The sequence below is a fragment of the Tachypleus tridentatus genome, chromosome 7, assembly GCF_004210375.1.
Source record: "Tachypleus tridentatus isolate NWPU-2018 chromosome 7, ASM421037v1, whole genome shotgun sequence".
Lineage (NCBI taxonomy): Eukaryota > Metazoa > Arthropoda > Merostomata > Xiphosura > Limulidae > Tachypleus > Tachypleus tridentatus.
The window spans coordinates 161,005,687-161,024,850 of record NC_134831.1 but is presented as its reverse complement, the minus strand read 5'-3'; the positions used below and the strand labels follow the sequence as shown (position 1 = coordinate 161,024,850).

General features: G+C 32.0%; 1 protein-coding gene across 1 annotated transcript; it reads left to right on the top strand.

The window, feature by feature from the left end:
- The first annotated feature begins 1,504 nt into the window (after positions 1-1,504).
- Positions 1,505-13,090, top strand: LOC143257043 (putative hydroxypyruvate isomerase). The gene is made up of 4 exons (XM_076515141.1): positions 1,505-1,874; positions 10,263-10,374; positions 11,363-11,450; positions 12,922-13,090. Exons 1-4 carry the CDS (start codon positions 1,853-1,855, stop codon positions 12,937-12,939), a joined length of 240 nt encoding a protein of 79 aa, XP_076371256.1. The 5' UTR covers positions 1,505-1,852; the 3' UTR covers positions 12,940-13,090.
- Positions 13,091-19,164: the final 6,074 nt, after the last annotated feature.

Genomic DNA, 19,164 nt, shown 5'->3' with positions numbered 1-19,164 from the left:
CGTGCAAGTGCGAATACCACATATTATATTTCGTTTATTCGAAATCTTCAGGACTCTAAAATATGGCCGATGACAAACAATGTATTAAATGAGTAACAACTTAAAATATGACAGCTTACAAATAAAGTTAAACAATAATCTAAAACACGAATGACAACAGTGAAAAAATTATCTACAACAATCTGAGGTATTTCCATCGAAGTAGCCTGCATAAGGAGGAGGATTTATCGTATATTACGAAGCAGTGGTCAGATTTTCCCTACCTTTAACTAGAGATTTACACAAAAGAATTTGTTTGTTTTGGAATTTCGCACAAAGCTACTCGAGGGCTATCTATGCTAGCCGTCCCTAATTTAGCAGTGTAAGACTAGAGGGAAGGCAGCTAGTCATCACCACCCTCCGCCAACTCTTGGGCTACTCTTTTACCAACGAAAAGTGGGATTGACCGTCACATTATAACGTCCCCACGGCTAGGAGGGTGAGCATGTTTGGCGCGACTCGGGCGCGAACCCGCGACCCTCAGATTACGAAGCGCACGCCTTAACGCGCTAGGCCATGCCAGGCCCTACACAAAAAAAGAATAAATACGTGGTTGAAACAATTACAGCCTCTATTATGAAAGTAAACTCTAATCTAATACTCGAACAAGTCCTTAAATGCTTTATTTAGACTCCCTCGCCAGTACAACTAGTAATTATATGTTGTACTCTACGTTTTGCTGAAGTCAAACTATACGTCTATAGAACTGCAGTCTAGCAAACAATTTTTAGTTATATTTTCAACAAAGTCTTAACCAATAAACTTGACAAGATACATATATATATAAATTTAACTCAACATTTTAAACAAAGTAAAATATTAAAGTTATCTCTTCTCATGCGCAAGCACCTTCCACGAGATTTGAGGCAATTCTCGTGTCAAAAAGGATGGAGCATACCTCTAGGTAATCACATGATTCGTGGCTAAAACACATCGCTATTTCTATTCCTAACATCATTCACTCTACAGCGATCTCTTCTAAAGGAAAAACACCTAATGACCGTGGTTCTTCTTGAATAACCAAGAAGAGAATAATTTAGTTGTTCCATGAACCGATATTCGTAACAATAATAAACCCTAAAGACGCTGAATATTTGAAAAACAGTATTTAGCAGCTATGGAAGTATGAAACATCTATGAAATGTCTACATGTCACAATTTCAATTCAAGATTAGCCAAATCATTGTCTAGCTGAACTATAGCACAAGCAAATAATTAGATTAAGAACTGATTTGAAACAATGGAGTACTTTTTGAATAATAAACAATTTTACGAACCATCTTGCAAAAGAAAAGTAATCCCTAAATTTTTATAATCTTCTCATATTGCTAAACAATAAATACAACGGTGTTTTTATTTGTTCTCAGGTCTTGTTCATTATTTATTTATTACTACGTTTATGTATTTTAGTATCACAAATTAGCGACACTTCCGAAGTTCCACTAATAAGAAAACTGTCTACCATAGTTGTGTGTATCTTTTTTCCTCTTACAACCCTTATCTTCTCCCAGGTACCAGCATAAAGGGCAATCAACTCTTTTCAGCCACATACTATTGGTTAAAAATATTTAAAATTAATTAGTTATATCTCTTGTAAGTATCTAATATCTTACAGTAACAGTTAAATACTTCATTTAAGTCTGTATTTAAACAATTGAACATTATTTTAAAGGGGGATAAGTCCCCTTATAGTTTCCATCTGCATGTAAACTATTAGCCAGATGTGTGGTCTCATTGCCACGCAATCGCGTGCCTCGTTTTTGTTACGACCAGCAATTCCTTCACTGAAGCATGAATCGCCTCTTTTGTCCAGATGATTCTCACAAGTCAAGAAAGTATGAACGAAATATTGATAGTTCTTGTTTAACGCCGAGATCTATAAAATACTTTGGCAAACTGTCTATTGTACACTGGTTATTCTATGTTTACACAATGAATTATACAACCTAATATTTAACATTAAGTATTCCAATAACAATATAAAATTAGTTATTATAAAATTTCCGATGCAATAGTTACTTATTTTTAACCCTCTTCCAATAATTCAGCAGAACTTTTGAAGACTTATTACAATAGGGGTAATGGGTTTAATCCATTTGTTTGGTCATATTCCAAATATTTGATATTCTGTTTTTTGTTTACAAAATGTACAAATTATTTTATTTTAAAAAGGCATGAATTGTAAATTTGAAAATTATTTAGGGTGTGCATATACGATTCAATTTTACTACTCATAAGGATATCTACTAACCTATTCTCAAATTCAAGTTCTTTAGGCAATATTAATTCATCAAAGAGACACTGGGAGTGGTCAAGTGCAACAATGAAAAGTATTTGACTTTCAGAGTCCAAGTTGTAATTAGATCTCAAAGTAGTCAAGAGATGATGGAGTTATAAACTAAAAATTTGTACTTGAAATAAAACCAAACAAACAAACAAAAACTTGTGGCCATTCTATGACTCTCTTAGACATGGCTAAAAACAGCAACAGAAATTAACAAGAGAAGACTATCTCTATAGTGAAGTCCAATTTCAGTTTGTGAAGTTTCATTACAAGAAGTGTGAGTGAGAAGTCTGTGAAAAGAAGTACTGAGTAAGTATAGTTATGTTTACCAAAGGTTGGGATGTTAACAACCAGTTCAAGGAAGTCTGAAAACTCAAGGGTAACTTCAATTATGGACTGAATTAAGACTGTTAGATAAGAACAAAATAATGATTAGAAATCAGCAGAGGCCATTTGACCTATCCTTGGCTCATTTATTTGTTGATCCAAGAATCTCATAAAGCTGTTTATTAAAGGATTTGATAAACACAGCTTCAACAATATGGCTGGGCAGTTTGTTACAGCCACCCTTAATGCTTTATGCAAAGAAATGCCTTCTGTTACAAATCCTAGATATGTATTTGCCTAATTTGCCAATAATCTGAAGGTTCTTGTGTAAACATTTGTTTGCATTTTTGTATATTTAAAAACTTTCCAACAGTTACTGTGCAATGTGTTTGTGTTTGTTACTATCAGTTTTACACATATACATTTATAGTGCAACTGTTTAAAAGTATAAACTGCTAAAGTTCTTGACATGCTTTGGTGAGCATCTCACATTTTTTAGTCTTAGTTACTCTGTTGTACTCCTACGCTTGTGCTTCATTCTTACCTTATGACATCATGTCCTCTATATAAACCTATGACTAATGTTTTTATTTTTTTGTAAGGTAGCATAAATATTTATTTCTTCGTAAACAGTGGAATGGTTTGTAACTTAATCAATCATATTTAGTACATTGTTTTTTTATAAAATGCATTTAAAGGTGCAAAAATATTTAATCTTGAATATTAGTTGAAATGAAACAAAAGCATTTTTATATACTTAATTACAGTAGTGTAGGATTATATAATTCAACCTTTAGAGATTAAGTTCTCAATATACCAGTAAATTTTTCAGGGCTCACTGTTAGGATCTTCATACCTTCACTATAAAGGATGAGTGTACATACCAGTGGAATCTGATGAAATTCAGAAAACATACAGATTTTTGATATTTCAGTATATGGTCTAAAATTCAGGACTATCAATTTATTTTGGAAAAGTTATTTATATAACCACCTGGTTAACAGCATTTTCAATACTTTAATCTTCAGGGACGTACATATTTTTAACCAATAAAATTACTGTACCATGGATAGAACTGTGTAGAGATTGTGTTCAAGCCCACCCTCACTAGACTTGTGTTTTCCCACTCAAATGATATTATTGCAAGATATGCACACATATGTATACATAGAAAAGCATTTGATTAACATCATTGTTTTTTGCTAACTAATATTCATAAATATAAAAAACAAATTTCAAGAATAACCTGGAAGTCCTACTATAATTCATAGGTAATTGTGTATCTGACAGAGGAACAGAACTTTTCCACTGTTGTAGAGTTAAATTAATCATATGTCATTTAAACTAAATATGAAATTTTACTAACCCTATTTGAAAAAAATGAAAAACCACGACAACAGTAAAGTTGATAATATTGTAAGGCAAAGTTCAAAAGTGCCCAAAATGGTTTTTTTTTCAACCACTCAGTAGTTTGTAAAATTTAAAATTGTTGGCCAAAAGTGAATTATTGTTTTGGATGTGGATGGTAACTTGGTGAAAGTAGCATTAACATTTCAAGTGATATGTGTTAAAAAATAAAGATTTTACTCTCTATTTAAAAAAAACAAACAAACTTTTTATAGTTCTTGTAGAACTGATTCAAGGAAGCTACAGTGGTGAAACACTTTACTCTCCAGTTAAAAATAAAACTTTATAGTTCTTGTACTACTGGCCTTAAGGAAGCTGCAGTGGTGAAACATTGGCTAAAATAAAGTTTTTCTTTTATTATTATTATCTGGAGAGTAAAGATCGTTTTTTCTGACATTATTGCCAAAATGTTTAAGTCCTCTCATTATGCATTACAAATTCTTAAAATCAAATGAAATCAGGTGTTAATATATTAGGCTCTTTTAAAATATCTCAAACATTGATTGATCTATATCCAACGATTTTTTTTAGCAAATCATAGATCGAAATATTACATTTCTACATTCACAGAGAATTTAACTTCACTAGAGGAATTTCAAATTTTCAGTTAGTGCTCCTGATTGGGAATGCATGGACTGTTTATATTTCTTTAGTTATGACCAATGAAAATGAAAATATTGCACAGATTAAATAAAAAAAACAATTTAATGGGAAATGCAACTTTACACAAGGGAATGTTAACTTCCTGATAGCTTTATCTTGAGTGAATGTAACTTTATTTCACTATAAAGGACAGAAATTAGATATCATTAACATGCATCCTAATCATTTACCTGAAAATATTAAACACAGGAAGTAAATTTGCTACTTTATTATACCAATAAATTTCATACAATTTTATATTTAAATATAACATACTTGTTTGATTTCATTGTACTACAATGGAATATGGTTCATGTTTAAGAGAGTTTGATATTACAAAAACTCTGCATAATTTGGTATGATCATAAATTTACAAATTTAACATTTAAGCCATATAAATGTTTGAATTGTACTATAAATATTATGCATATTCCACACTTTAAATGAATAGCCCAGCATATCTGTCTTATGAAAGCTAATAGAAAATTACTTTCAATTTGCCATTTCATAAGTCTTTTAAATCTGTTATGTATATAAAGAAAGTGAATAAGATAGTCTGTGGGGTAACTTGGGAGAAAAGAAGTTATGATCTCTGGGAGTAAAGATGGAAGGAGTAGCTGGAAGAGTAAGTAATTAGTGAAGGATGCTAACAGTGATGTAGTCTTTGTACTGCACATAGGAGCTAATGATGTAGGGAAGGGTAGGTGAGAGGAGCTAATTGTTACATACCCAGATATCAATAAAGGTGTTCAATGACAAGAGCCATAATAACATGTCAGGGGCACTGCCAAGACTTTATTGTGGGGATGAAATTATAATTAGGTTGTTAGAGCTTAACACTAGACTTGGTATGTGTGGAAGAGCAGGTTGTTTGGTTTGATTTGCAAGTTCAGTTTAATGGGAAGAAGGAGCATTTTGGAATAAATGGTTTGTATTTAAATAGGGAAGAGGGTGTCTTGTTTGCAAGGGCTATTAAATCAAATGTGAGGGCAGATTTAAACGAGGTGAAGGCCAGAATAATGAAGAAAAAGTAAGATGTAGAGACAAGTATAGTGTAAGAATAGAGCGATAACATAGATGGTGAGTTAAACTGTTAATGCTGGTAATATAAGAAAGGAAATGAATTGCTTTAAAGTACCAGTAAGAATAGTTGATTTTGATATGAGAATAACTGAAACCTGTATAAATATGAACATTTATAATAAAATGGAATTTCTTTGAAATACAAGGTTACAGGTTATTTAATAGGGATATAGTACTAAAAAGAAAGGTAAGAGTGGCTTGATATGTAAAATACAAGTTACATTCTGTTCAAGTTGAGGACGTCAAAGATAAGGTTGAATCTGTTTGGGTTTCTGTTGGTTGTTGTAAGGGAAGAAGGTTATTAGCTGGTATTTGTCACAGACTACCAGATAAAATTAATGAGAAACTCAGCAGTGAGATAAGGCATTTGACTGTTAATGTCGTTATGGGATGTTTGACTTTCAAATATATAGATTGGGAGTCAAATCAGGAGAGAAACAGGTTTTTAGAAACTGTTCAGGAATGTTTACTCTAACAGTTAGTTGGGTAACCTACCAGGAACAATTCTATATTAGGTAATTTGTTAATTTCTAGTAATAAAATGGTTGATGTGATAGAGGTTGAGGGAGAAAATCTGGGTGTAAGTGAACATTGCTAAACTAGATTTGATGTTTTCCTGCATATAGAAATTGGGAATAATGACACATTTATTCTAAATTTAATAAACAGATTTGAAAAGATAAGAATTATCTGCTGTGATATGGACAACTGACTTGGTTGAAGATACTGATCAAATGTGGAAATAAAATTTGTAAATAAATTCTTAAATAATTTAGATGGGTATGATAAGGGTTTCTTCAAATATTTTAAGGGTGAGGATAATTTTAGGATGAGTATAGGGTCTCTGAATGATGGCATTAAAAGGCTAATATATGATGATTATGGATTAGCTGGGTTGTTAAATTGTTTTTATCCTTCAATTTTTATTAATTAAGATTTAAGCAAAATTCCACAATTTGAACAACTGCTAGATAGAAACAAGTTTGAACAAGAAGGTCATGTCTGAGCTTGTTAAGACAAAATTGGAAAGTTCAAAGTATTTAAGCAAGATAATATTTTTTCAAGGGTTTTGAAAAAGATTAAAGATTGCATGTTTGAATCATTTGTTATTTCTGAAATTCCTAAATAATGGGTCTTCTGTTTTAAGTCATTGGTGGGAAAAGGTTTGAAAGTCTGCTAAAATTTGCTTTCAACGTAATTTAACAAAGTTCAAATATTTTCTAAATAGTATAATTTCACTGTTGAAAAATCTTGGCTTACTAATCTATTGAGGTTAAACAAGTTACTGCTTATATAAGTAAGGATACATATGTGTGTGGATTTTCAGAAAATATTTTGTACTGTGCCACATAAAAGGCTTATTTTTATCTCTGCATGTGTGGGGAACAAATTGGCTAATTGGATAGGAAACTAGCTAGATGGAAGAAAGCAAGAAGGTTGTTATACATGAAGGTACATTCAGATTGGATTAATTTCATGAGTAGGGTCTTTTAGGGCTCACTGTTAGGATCTTTGCTCTTTTTGATTTATGTTACTGGCATAGATTACCCATTTAAATTTGTTGGGTGTTTCTGGCTCTGTGTAGGATGCTACTATCTCATGAAAGGATTTGGATTATTTGGCGAGTTTGGCAAATAAATGGCAGGTGGCTTTAATTATACTAAATACAGGATTATTCACAATTGATATCAGAATCTGAATTATGAGTGTGACTGTTATGGAAGGAAAAGATTTTGGTGTTATGGTTTATTTGTTTCTTAAGCTATACAAACAATGTGCTCTTACTAGTGGAAAAGTAAATATTGTTTCATGTTATATCTACAGAAATATTGGAAACAAGTCTAATGAGATTATAATGTCATTGTATAATTCATTAGTTAGGTCAGATTTGGAGAACTGTATACAGTCTTGGGCCCCTTACCTTAGGAAGGACGTTGAATGTCTCAAAAACGTTAATAGGAGAGCTACTAGGATGATGAGATGGAAAGATTATTGTAGTATAACAAGTTAAACTCTTCAAACAGCTTGGTATATTGCACCCAAACCTTTTGTAGAATACTAAATAAGTTACTTTGGAGGTCATAGGGTATTAAAAAGTTGATTTTTTTCTGTTTTTTTTTTACATAAGGTGAAAAACAAGATAATTCTAGTGTAAACAATTTTATCATTACCTCTAAATGTTAGATTTCTTGCAGATGTCTGTTGTTCCTTTAAAAAACTTAAATACACGGTTAAACAAGAATTACCATACAATAATAATAGATGAACATTAGATGACTGTAACATGTAGATACTCGATGCTTTGTACACTATATAGTCAGTGTCTTTATGGTGTCAACCATATATTATGTATGAAGTGAAGGAATAAGAAAAGAAAATTAGTACACAATATTAAATTTTATTACACAAGTTCATAGAATAATTATTTTAATAGATACAAAGGTTCATTTACAATGAACTTTATTATGTATGGTTTATTTTTAAATCAGCTTTCTTACTGGTAAAATTTTATACATGTTTAGTGGGGATTATGTTTTAGTCTAGACATATATTTGCCCTTTGTGATGCATTATACATAGAGAATTTAGTTATACAGAAATTATAAATGTTCACTGTTTTCTCAAACAAAATCTTTGTCATTCTCCAGTTGCAGCTTAACATTTAACATCTTGAATTAATCAATATGGTTAGCAACCATATCAAGTAATTATCTGCCTATAATTAAGCATAAAAAATCCAACAAACAGGATAAATATTAAAAAAAATTATATTAAAAAATCTACAAATAGGGATCATAAAAAATTAAGGAAACAAGGCTAGAAATAATATAGTCATTATTTACTCAAACTACAAATAGCTATTTTGACTCCACTAAATGTAATTCTAAGTGACAGTATTGAACCAAAATAGAGGTTTCTAGTTTGAGTAAATAATGTCTATAGTATCTTCAGACTTGTTTGCCTACATTTTTATAATTTCAGTTTGCAGCTTTTAAGTTCCCAATTCTGTTTTTATTTTTTTAAGGGAAGTGATAGTGTTGATGCATCACCTTTTTCCACATTTAATGGTCAGAATGGTAACACACCTGGGACACAAGTGAAAATTTTGGCAAGGAAGAAGTCCTCTAACTAAGACAACTTTATTTTTCTAACAGGTTGCTTGGCCTCTGGAAGGGGTTTTCTTTAGATTTTGTAGATACAGTTAATTTATTAGAGTTTTTATTCATTTATTTAAAGATTTAATTTCATGAATATAAAGGTCTCTTGCTGTCCTTTAATGTTAATAGTATTATCACATTTCTAAGTGAGAATATTAGTGATATTGTGTAGTAAGCAACAGTGAATTATCTTATAACTAAGGGTATACAGACTACTAAATTTTTATTATCACGATCTGCTGGTACTACAAGATTGTATGATACATATTTTCATACAGAATTAGAATAATTTGTGTGTGGTAGATAGTAAATGTTTTGTAGACTAAGCATTTTGTATTTCAGTCTAATTGTTAGACTACCACTCACCCAACTCTGTCCAAACTGATTTCTAAGAAAGATACACTTAGCCATTGTTATAAATTTTAGCTGTTTATTGTTTCCTTAGCTTATTTTGCTATATACAATGTATGTAAAGCATTGGTTCCCAAACATTTTCCACTGATGACACCCTAACCTACATACCTTGACTTGTATGACATATCTGTTGCCAAATACAATCTTTTTATGTTCTTAATTATTCTTTGTTTGTTGAAACTCTCATGACTCCCCTAGCCATTTGCCATGACCTACAGCTTGGAAACCATTGATGTAAGGTATTTATATTCGAACAATGCTAATCCTAAGTTGTAGAGAAAGAATTATCTATATCTCTATTGCTGAGATGCCATTGAAGAGCTCAGTTTCCAGAAATCATTTGATAATTCAAAGAAATTGAAGGAAATGTGTAGTTTAAGTGAATCATAATGTTATATGATGTATAATTTTAGACTTTTTTTTTTTAAATATATTCACATTCAGTAGGTGTATTTAGTTGACAATATATATGAGTTAAGACCATTCATGTCAAATAATTTTGTGAGAAGCTCAGTGGAACTTCGTTAAGGATTTTTAACACTGTTAGTCATTCACCAAAACGTTATAATTTTTATTTGGTTATTAATTTTCTTTTTTTATAATACTGTTTCAGTGTGATTTGTGAAATATATGTAAACTTATTCAATGAACTAACTGCTTGTTAATTTTCATAGGCAAATCTTTTTTCTACTGTTTTCAATTCAGAAATTTAAAACATTTTAAAAAATACAGTGTTTGGGAAAAATAAGATATTTTGATGAAATTTCTCAAGATAGTTATTTTTGGCAAAGAAAATATTTAATTGTCTTGAAATCAGAATGGTTTAGGTCCTTTTAATAATGGAAAGAAATATAAACAGTATTTATATTTGTGTATAAAATCAGTATTTTCTTTTAATCATATCTGCAGGTAATATTGAAGCATGGGACTTTGGCTTTGCTTCCAAACCACACTATGAAGCTGAATTCATCAGTTCTTTGGATTTGAGTGTGAAGTATGCTAAAGCCTTAGATTGTAAAATGTAAGTGTTTTAACATCCATCTCTTGTAAGTAACCTAAGTTTATAATATCAAACATTGGAAGGTATTTTGAAGAAGGATAAAAACCTTTAGTACCTCTAGTGTACTTTTATTGTAATTAAAGCAATTAATATAATTGAAACTGTAATTACTTGGTGAATCCCCATAATTACAGAATTGTGAAGAAAAACAGACATCTTTACATTTCAGAAATTCTTTGTTTATTAACAGCTATGGTTTTGTTAGTAAAGACATTGACATGTTCAAATTGAAATGGTTTATAAACAGGTTTATACATAGTTTAACCAAAGAATCAGAAGTAACCTTGACATTCACCTTGAGACAAATGGGGTGAGAAGTGGTGAGGAGCTTAACTTGGTGTGGTTGTTTAGATCATCAAATTGGATTTAGTCTCATTAAAGTGGAATACAAAGGTTGAATCCATTTTCCTTAATTTCCGGCTTCTAGATTGTTCTTTAATTTTTGTTGCTGTGAGACTCCAATTTGACCTATATATACATTATTACTGTATTGACATATTAATTGGTAAACACCACTGTTGCTTTGCTTTTTGATTTTATCTGTGTTGATGGACAACATTTTTCATAGGTTGTTCTTACAGTAGAATGTTGGTCTGTAAATTTTTTTGTTCGTTGTGTTATAAATAATTTTGGGAAAAGGTTTTCAAATGTAGCTTATCTGAAACCATTTCTTGTTTTTGTTTTTGATGCAGAATGGGGATATATAAACCTATTTATAAACCATTTCAGTCTGTACCTGATAATGGGGTTATATAAACTTATTTGTAAACAATTTCAGTCTGTACCTGATAATGTCTTTTCTGGTAAAACCATGGTCATTAATAAATGTAAAATGTACGATTGTCTTTTTCTCTCCAACTCTGTGATATTTACTTGGCTTTATTTATTTATTTGTAATTTGAATTAAATTAGTTGTATATTCTAATGGTTTGTTATGTTTTGTATGAAGGATCCACATTCTGGCTGGAAATCAGTCAAGATATATCAAAGATAGCAATGTTGAGAACTTACTGAAGATGTTGGATCTATATTCGCAGGTGACAGTTATGTTACATTGTTGATTGTTTGCTAATAATACAAGTACTTCTATAGCATAATGTTAATATTGTAAATCTGTGAGAAACTTTAACCTAAGTTACATTTTCATGAGTTAGAGTAAATGTTGTTATAAAAACAGGAATTAAAATCACGAGAGTAATTTTGCATTGTTGCTTGTTATGTATAACTTCATTCTTTAAACAGCTGTGTCACATTTAAACTTCAAAGCTAACTTAGTAAAAATAATTGAATATGAAAGGAGTTTATGACTAGCTGTTAGCAGCTCTAATAAAAAGTTTAGCTTAATTCTCAAATGATAGAGATTTTTCAAATCTATATTCAGCTAATGTCAATTTTTACCTTATATGTTTTGTACTTTTATCTTCAGTCAGTTCTTGAGTGTTGATCAGAGGGGATATGTTGTTGCACTTCTGTTTCTTACTGTTATAATTCATTTATTTGTCATTTGTAGGTTATTCTGACCTGATTGTATTATAAATATTTTTGAAATTTATTACATGCGAGACATTTTTTGATCCACCCTACTACTTATGATGTGAATATTTTACCTTACTGATTGCATGTATGCATATATAATTTGTAATTTTAACACAAGAACAAATTAAACAAAAAAATGCTGCATCAACTGAAAAGATTCCAGTGCACAAGCTACAATGTGGGATTATAAAATGTACCCTAGGTTTTGGAGGTGACTGTGAAGTAGTACCCACATAGCAGTGGGGATACCCATCTATCAGTCTTAACTTCCATTTGCCAGTCTCACATAAGAAATAAAGAATAGCAATATATATAGAAATTAGGAGAGTGAGATGTGAGTGCTTAATCACACAACATCCCACATTATGATTTTATTTATTTAACTTCATTAAAATGTAATAATGTTTATTAAAATAAATATATGACTGATAGATGGTGTATCCCCACCACAGTGTGGGTCCTCCTTCCCCTGTCACCTCCAAAACCTAAGGTACATATTTATAATCTCACATTATAATTTGTACCTGGAATCTTTTCAATTAGTGCAGCATTTTTTAAAAATTTATTCTTGTTTTGACTTGTTTTTTAAGTTTAACAAACTAATATAATTAGAGAGAAGTTTGAATTTGCTGTTTTTGATGCAGTCTTTCCTTGTAATTTTTGCTTATTGAACTTCATTAAAATGTATTCATTTTCACTAAAAAATATACATATATTTATTCAGTATAATTGTTTACTTAGGATCAGTGATTATGTAAGTTGACTATAGATTGACCTTATGTTATTGTCATCAGAGTTGTCAAGGAATCACTAGAAGTTAATCATGATAAGTAAAATATAAGTTATTTATGGAGATGAATAATATTATGTGCATAAATCTATGTAATATTCATAGAGTAACTTATTGAAACATTAGTCTCCCTAAAATTTTTACCAGGTTAAAATATCTTTTTTTTTTATTTCACTCACCAGGAGGGTATTACATTTTAAATTGAACCTATAACACAACTTCTGAAACCAAATTATTTTCTGACAAGTTTTGGCCAAGGTAAGTGGTTTTCATAAATTTTTAATATTTATTATAGGACAAGGTTTTGACTTAGTTGTACTAGTGATAATCTGTTTAATTAATAAAGATGGCAAATTAACTTGTAAAATCAGTTAGTTCAGCAATGTTGAAGTGTTATTAGAAATATTTAAGTGTCTTAAGGTAACTGATTATTTAATTTGTCCAATGTCCTTGGTGGGAGTTCTAGAAGATGTCCACATGGAAAGTTTGGAAATCTAAATACATTTTTAGATTATTTGGGACAAAGAACTAATGGCAAAATGTTGTCCAGGAAGTATTTAATAGATTCTTAAATCTCAATGTATTTTAAAGGTGTAAAACATTTTGAAATATGTGTGTGTGTCTGTATATATAAAAGTTAAATATTTTTTAGACAACTTGAAATACATTAAACAATTTGAATTTAAAATGTTAATAAATGTGAAATGTCTGGCTATCATAACATTTGTAGTCTACAAAAATTATTTTTCTTGCAATCAAAAAACATGTAGAGAATAAATTTTTTATCGGGTTTCATTGTATTAAGATCCAATGTTTGAAGAACTTTATAGATTCATTGCATGGATATTGAGTTACTTTGTGTGTATTTAATAATAACATAATAAATGCAGTGAAAATTTGTTTATTGTTTTCTTTATGCTTATATTTACATGAGTTGTATGAAGAAAAATGGATATTATTCTATACTTAAAAACAATGTTAAGTTGGATCTACTCGAGAATATTGTGACAAGGCACTATAGTGTTGTGGTGACTTTTGTTTTACAGTATTCTTTTATTTTCAAGTGTTATACTAGTATAACATAATACATTTAATAATTGTTAAGAAAGAAGTAACGATGTAGGTAGTTTTAACACAATTCCATGTAAGAATCTTGTAACAATTTAGTGTACTTTTGAATTTGTATATATGGATTGAATAAAGGTTATTGTATTTTGTTGCACTGTTCGTTGGGTTCTCAAGATCGAACCCTATATTATTTTACCTTTAGTCTTTGTGTTTTTAGACAAACTAAGTGTATTTAACAATATTTTAATGTAGTATTTATGTGGGAAGAATCTAAAGAGTGGCAGGTTTTTCTCTGTACTTAGAAATTTATTACAACTTGCTTTATTCTTTTAAGTTTGACTTCATTTTCTGTAGGTGGCAGCATGTTAAATGTGAACCTTTGTTATTAATTGTAGTGATAGTGTTTTGAACTATCTGTAATTGTCATCATAAAACAATACATGCTCTTAAACTTGTACTGTTGTCTTGAAATTGTGAAAATCAGCCTAGGTTCACGAAGTTTACAAGTTTAAGAAGGATAGCCTTTAGTGAAGTTTAATGTTCTAGATTGTGGAAAAAAGACTGAAGGATATATGCTGGTTGTAGAACATAACCAGGAACTGCATGTTCCACATACTTTTCCAATCTGTGAACTGTTTTAGAATATCAGTTAAATTTACTTAATATCTGTGTCAAAAAATCATATAAACTTTAGTACAAACTACAAAACTGAAAACAAAGAGTAATTTCTTAATATAGAGTATCCTGTGATTAAATTAATAAACGTGTTAAATTTAAACTTGGATCAGTATTTTTATTTGCATGATAAATTTTATACACTTGATTCTAGAACAGGTTATGCCACATTGTACATTTACGTTAAGCTTATTTGTTACTTTAAATCATACCAATGTTCACTACACTCCGAAGGTTTTACGGGCCCTTCCACCCCAGTCGCTATAATCGTTATGGGCAGATATTAAATGAACTGTTCTATATAAATAAATGCATTTCAGCTTTTGTGACACTTATTCGTGATGTGACTTGACACACACCGTCTTTTGTGCAGGTTGGGTAAAGTGGCGTATATTACCATCTATTATTATTTACAAAAAAATATTATTAGTGTACTTTTATGACGTTTTATGCATTTGGGAATAAAAATACACTAGATGGCCAAAAGTATGTGGACACCCCTTCTAATTTCAGCCACACTTATTGCTAACAGGTGCCTAAAATCAAGCATGCAGCCTCCATAGATAAACATTAGCAGTAGAATGGGTCGTACTGAAGAACTCGGTGACTTTCAATGTGGCACTGTCACAAGATGCCATATTTCCAACAAGTCAATTCGTCAAATTTCTATCCCAGTCAAATGTAAGTTCTGTTATTGTGAAGTGGAAACGTCTAGGAACACAACAGCTCAGCCATGAAGCGGTAGGCTGCACAAGCTCAAGAACAGGACAGGCGAGTGCTGAAGTGCGTAACGCATAAAAATCGTCTGTCTACGTTTGCAACACTTACTACTGCGTCGTAAACTGCCTCTGGAAGCAACGTCGGCACAAGAACTGTTCGTCGGGAGCTTCATAAAATGGGTTTCCGTGACCGAGCAGCTGCACACAAGCCTAAGATCACCAATGTGCAATGCCAAGCATTGGCTGGAACAGTGTAAATCACACCACCATTAGACTCTGGAGCAGTGGAAACGCGTTCTCTGGAGTGATGAATTGTGCTTCACTATCTGGCAGTCTGACGGACTAATATGGGTTTGGCACATGCCAGGAGAACGTTACCTGCCTGAAAGCAGAGTGCCAAATGTAAAGTTTTATGGAGGAGGAATAATGGTCTAGGGCTGTTTTTCATGATTTGAGCTAGACCCTTTAGTTCAGATTAAGGGAAATCTTAATGCTACAGCATACAATGACATTCTAGTTTGGGAGGGACCCTTTTTGTTTCAGCATTAAAACGCCCCTATGCACAAAATAAGATCCATAAAGACATGGTTTGCCGAGGTTGGTATGGAATAACTTGACTAGCCTGCACAGAGCTCTGACCTCAACCTCATTGAACACATTTGGGAAGAATTGGATCACCGACTGCGAGCCAGGCCTTCTCGCCCGACTTCACTAATGCTCTTGTGGCTGAATAGGAGCGAATACCCACAGCCATCTTCCAAAATCTAGTGAGAAGTCTTCCCATAAGAGTAGAGACTGTTATAGCAGCAAAGGGGGACCAACTCTATATTACTGCCCATGGTTTTAGAATGAGATGTTCAACAAGCACATATGGGTGTGATGGTCGAGTGTCCACATAGTTATGGTCATGTACGTTTAATATATTTCTGACTGTTTTTCTACGCTAAAGTAGGTTCTAAATGCATACACTATCATGGTCGTCTATATCAACGTATTAATCTGAAGGAAGCCAGGTACTTTCGCTAGTGAAAAATAAAATAGTGTGAATATTTAGCTAATGAATAACTTAACCCATGTTTATCTCAATTTAGAGTCGGAATTACTTCGTTACGGGTAATACGTTTCAGTACATTTTGACCCTCAAGATCTCCATGTTTTACTGACTTGCATGTTGGACTGCTTCAGGAAGTCTTTCAAACGAAGCTAAAGGCATGAATAGTTACTGTTATTGTGGAAGATGCAGTTTTCTCGAGCTAAGTTGTAATTTACTAGAATGAAGAAAAATGGAATCAAATAGGATACAAGTTGATTATAGTAGATTTATTGTTTTAGAAGAACTATTGAAACGTACGTTTAATATTCATTTATATGTCATTTATTCATAATCTTCATAATGGCGAAAGAAAGTTAAAATGGACAGCAGGTGACCGGTTTAGCGCGACATATGAAGAAAGTCTTGGAGGGCTAATCTAAGAGTAGCACAACTAAAAAAACGTTACAACTTACTTGCATGTTTTATCCTCAGGTCAACTTGTATCGATTTCACGTGTATCTGAGAAAATTGAGGTCGATATGATGTGGTTGGTTAGTGAAAGGAGTAAAGATTTAACCACTGGTAGCCACATACTGATGATTTCCAGGCGCGGGTCTCTGTTTACTGATGGTTTCACGGTGATAATGTAGAAAGAAGATTTAATTATTCTTGTTTTCCAGAATTTAGCTGAGTTGATGTGTTAACTGTTCCAGTATATTTTATATCCAATTAATATGGAATGTCCTTCAGGACAGATTTCTCAATTTTCACCATTCTTGTGGAGTTTTATGTTATTTTATTTTTGCTTAAACGTGCTTTCTAGTTTCACTGATGTAGGTCTGTTTACAAGCTCGTGCTGTTTCATAAATGATTTATATTGCCTCGGATGTTTCTTTAATTTTGCAAGCGCGTAAGGCGTGCGACTCGTAATCCGAGGGTCGCGGGTTCGCGCCCACGTCGCGCTAAACATGCTCGCCCTCCCAGCCGTGGGGGCGTATAATGTGACGGTCAATCCCACTATTCGTTGGTAAAAGAGAAGCCCAAGAGTTGGCGGTGGGTGGTGATGACTAGCTGCCTTCCCTCTAGTCTTACACTGCTAAATTAGGGACGGCTAGCACAGATAGCCTTCAAGTAGCTTTGTGCGAAATCCCAAAAAAAAAACAAAAAAAAAACTTTAATTTTGACGTGACCCATAGTAGGAAAGAGGTAAGTTTATTGAATTAAAATGCTAAACTTTGTGGTTTTATTCCAGACTAATAAGAAGCATGCCTAAAAGAAATCAATACTCTTTACTAACAACCAAATAGGTTTCTTTCAGACACGTTACCTATGTCAAATTTTAGTTCTGACCATTTTGAAGCTGCTCATGTTCCAAGATCTATATTTAGTGCCATATTGTCAATTAAAAAGAACCTGTAACCGTACTTATTAAATAAATATTCCTCCTAAAATATGCTATATTTTCAGTTTTGTTATTCATATTATATGAGAAGATCTGAGTATTATGTAAATATATATTACACATTAATGCTAATTTGAATATTTAAACGAAAGAGAATGTAAAAGCTACAGCAAGGATCGTTTGATAATAGTTGAAAAAAAGCCTTCAAATGATAGGATCCAAACCAAAAATCTACATACCAAATACAAGAGTACAAGCAACAATACGGAGAGGATAAAATGTATCGTAGTAAAAGAGATAACTGGGACATATTTTGTTTATATACCTATCTTAAAAGCTAGCTAGTCTTCAGGTTTTTGTTTTCTTTACGTATCCATTTTGGAAGCCAGCTAGTTTTCAGAGTTAATTTTTCGTATTTATATACTCACACTGGCTTAAGTTAGCTAGTCCCATAGCTTAACTTGTGCTTATATATATATATACCACTTGGAACAAACTACTTAAGACTTGAGCTCAGACTTCCTTTTTACAAAACTAATTAGTTTTATGCTTTGGATTTTCTTAATACATCTAATTTATGAGGAAGTATCTCGTTTCGTGGCTTAATTTTCTGTATTTTTATTAAGAGCCAAATACATTAATTTATAATTTAAATGTTAAACCTCTTGTCCAGTTCCTTTGATTGAGTTGTCACCTCAGTCATATCAAGTCTGTATTCATCATAAACGAAACCATTGATGGGTCTGATCGGCGCGCCCACTCAAATGTCATGTCAACACAGCAGTGGTTCTTTCTTTCGAATATGCCACACTTTTCTTTTAACATCCCTGTAACTTGCCTTCAAATATTTATACCCATCCTGCTCTCTCATCCTAACACTGGGCCTACGCATGATTCCATTTTGGCATACCACTGGTCTAAGTAGGATATTAAACCGACTTGAATTAATAAACCTGTCACACATACATTCACCTAAAGAGTGTCCAATATCTTCAACATGGCAAGAATTTTCACACTCAATAGTTAACTACACTTGTTTTCATCCGTCTTGTGGTAGAACCAAGTTAGCTTTGTAAACAAACTAAATGTAGAACTTGGTTTGTTTTGAATTTCGTGCAAAGCTACTCAAGGGCTATCTGCGCTAGCTGTCTCTAATTTAACAGTGTAAGACTAGAGGAAAGGCAGCTAATCATCACCACCCACCACCAATTCTTGGGCTACTCTTTTACCAATGAATAGTGGAATTGACCGTCACATTATAGCACATCCACGGTTGAAAGGGCGAGCATGTTTGGTGTGACGGGGATTCGAATCCGCTACCCTCAGATTACGAGTCGAGCGCCTGATCCACCCGGCCATGCCGGGCCGTAGAACTTTGTCAACTGTGGTAATGATGTAAACGTTTCTCCTGAATTATATTTTAATTAACGTGTTAAAATATTTTCTGTTAGAATATTTCAAAGGCAAGAAACTATTTGAACTTCGTTCTTTTACCTGTTGCTTTGAGTAGAGTGTCAAAATGTTCGAA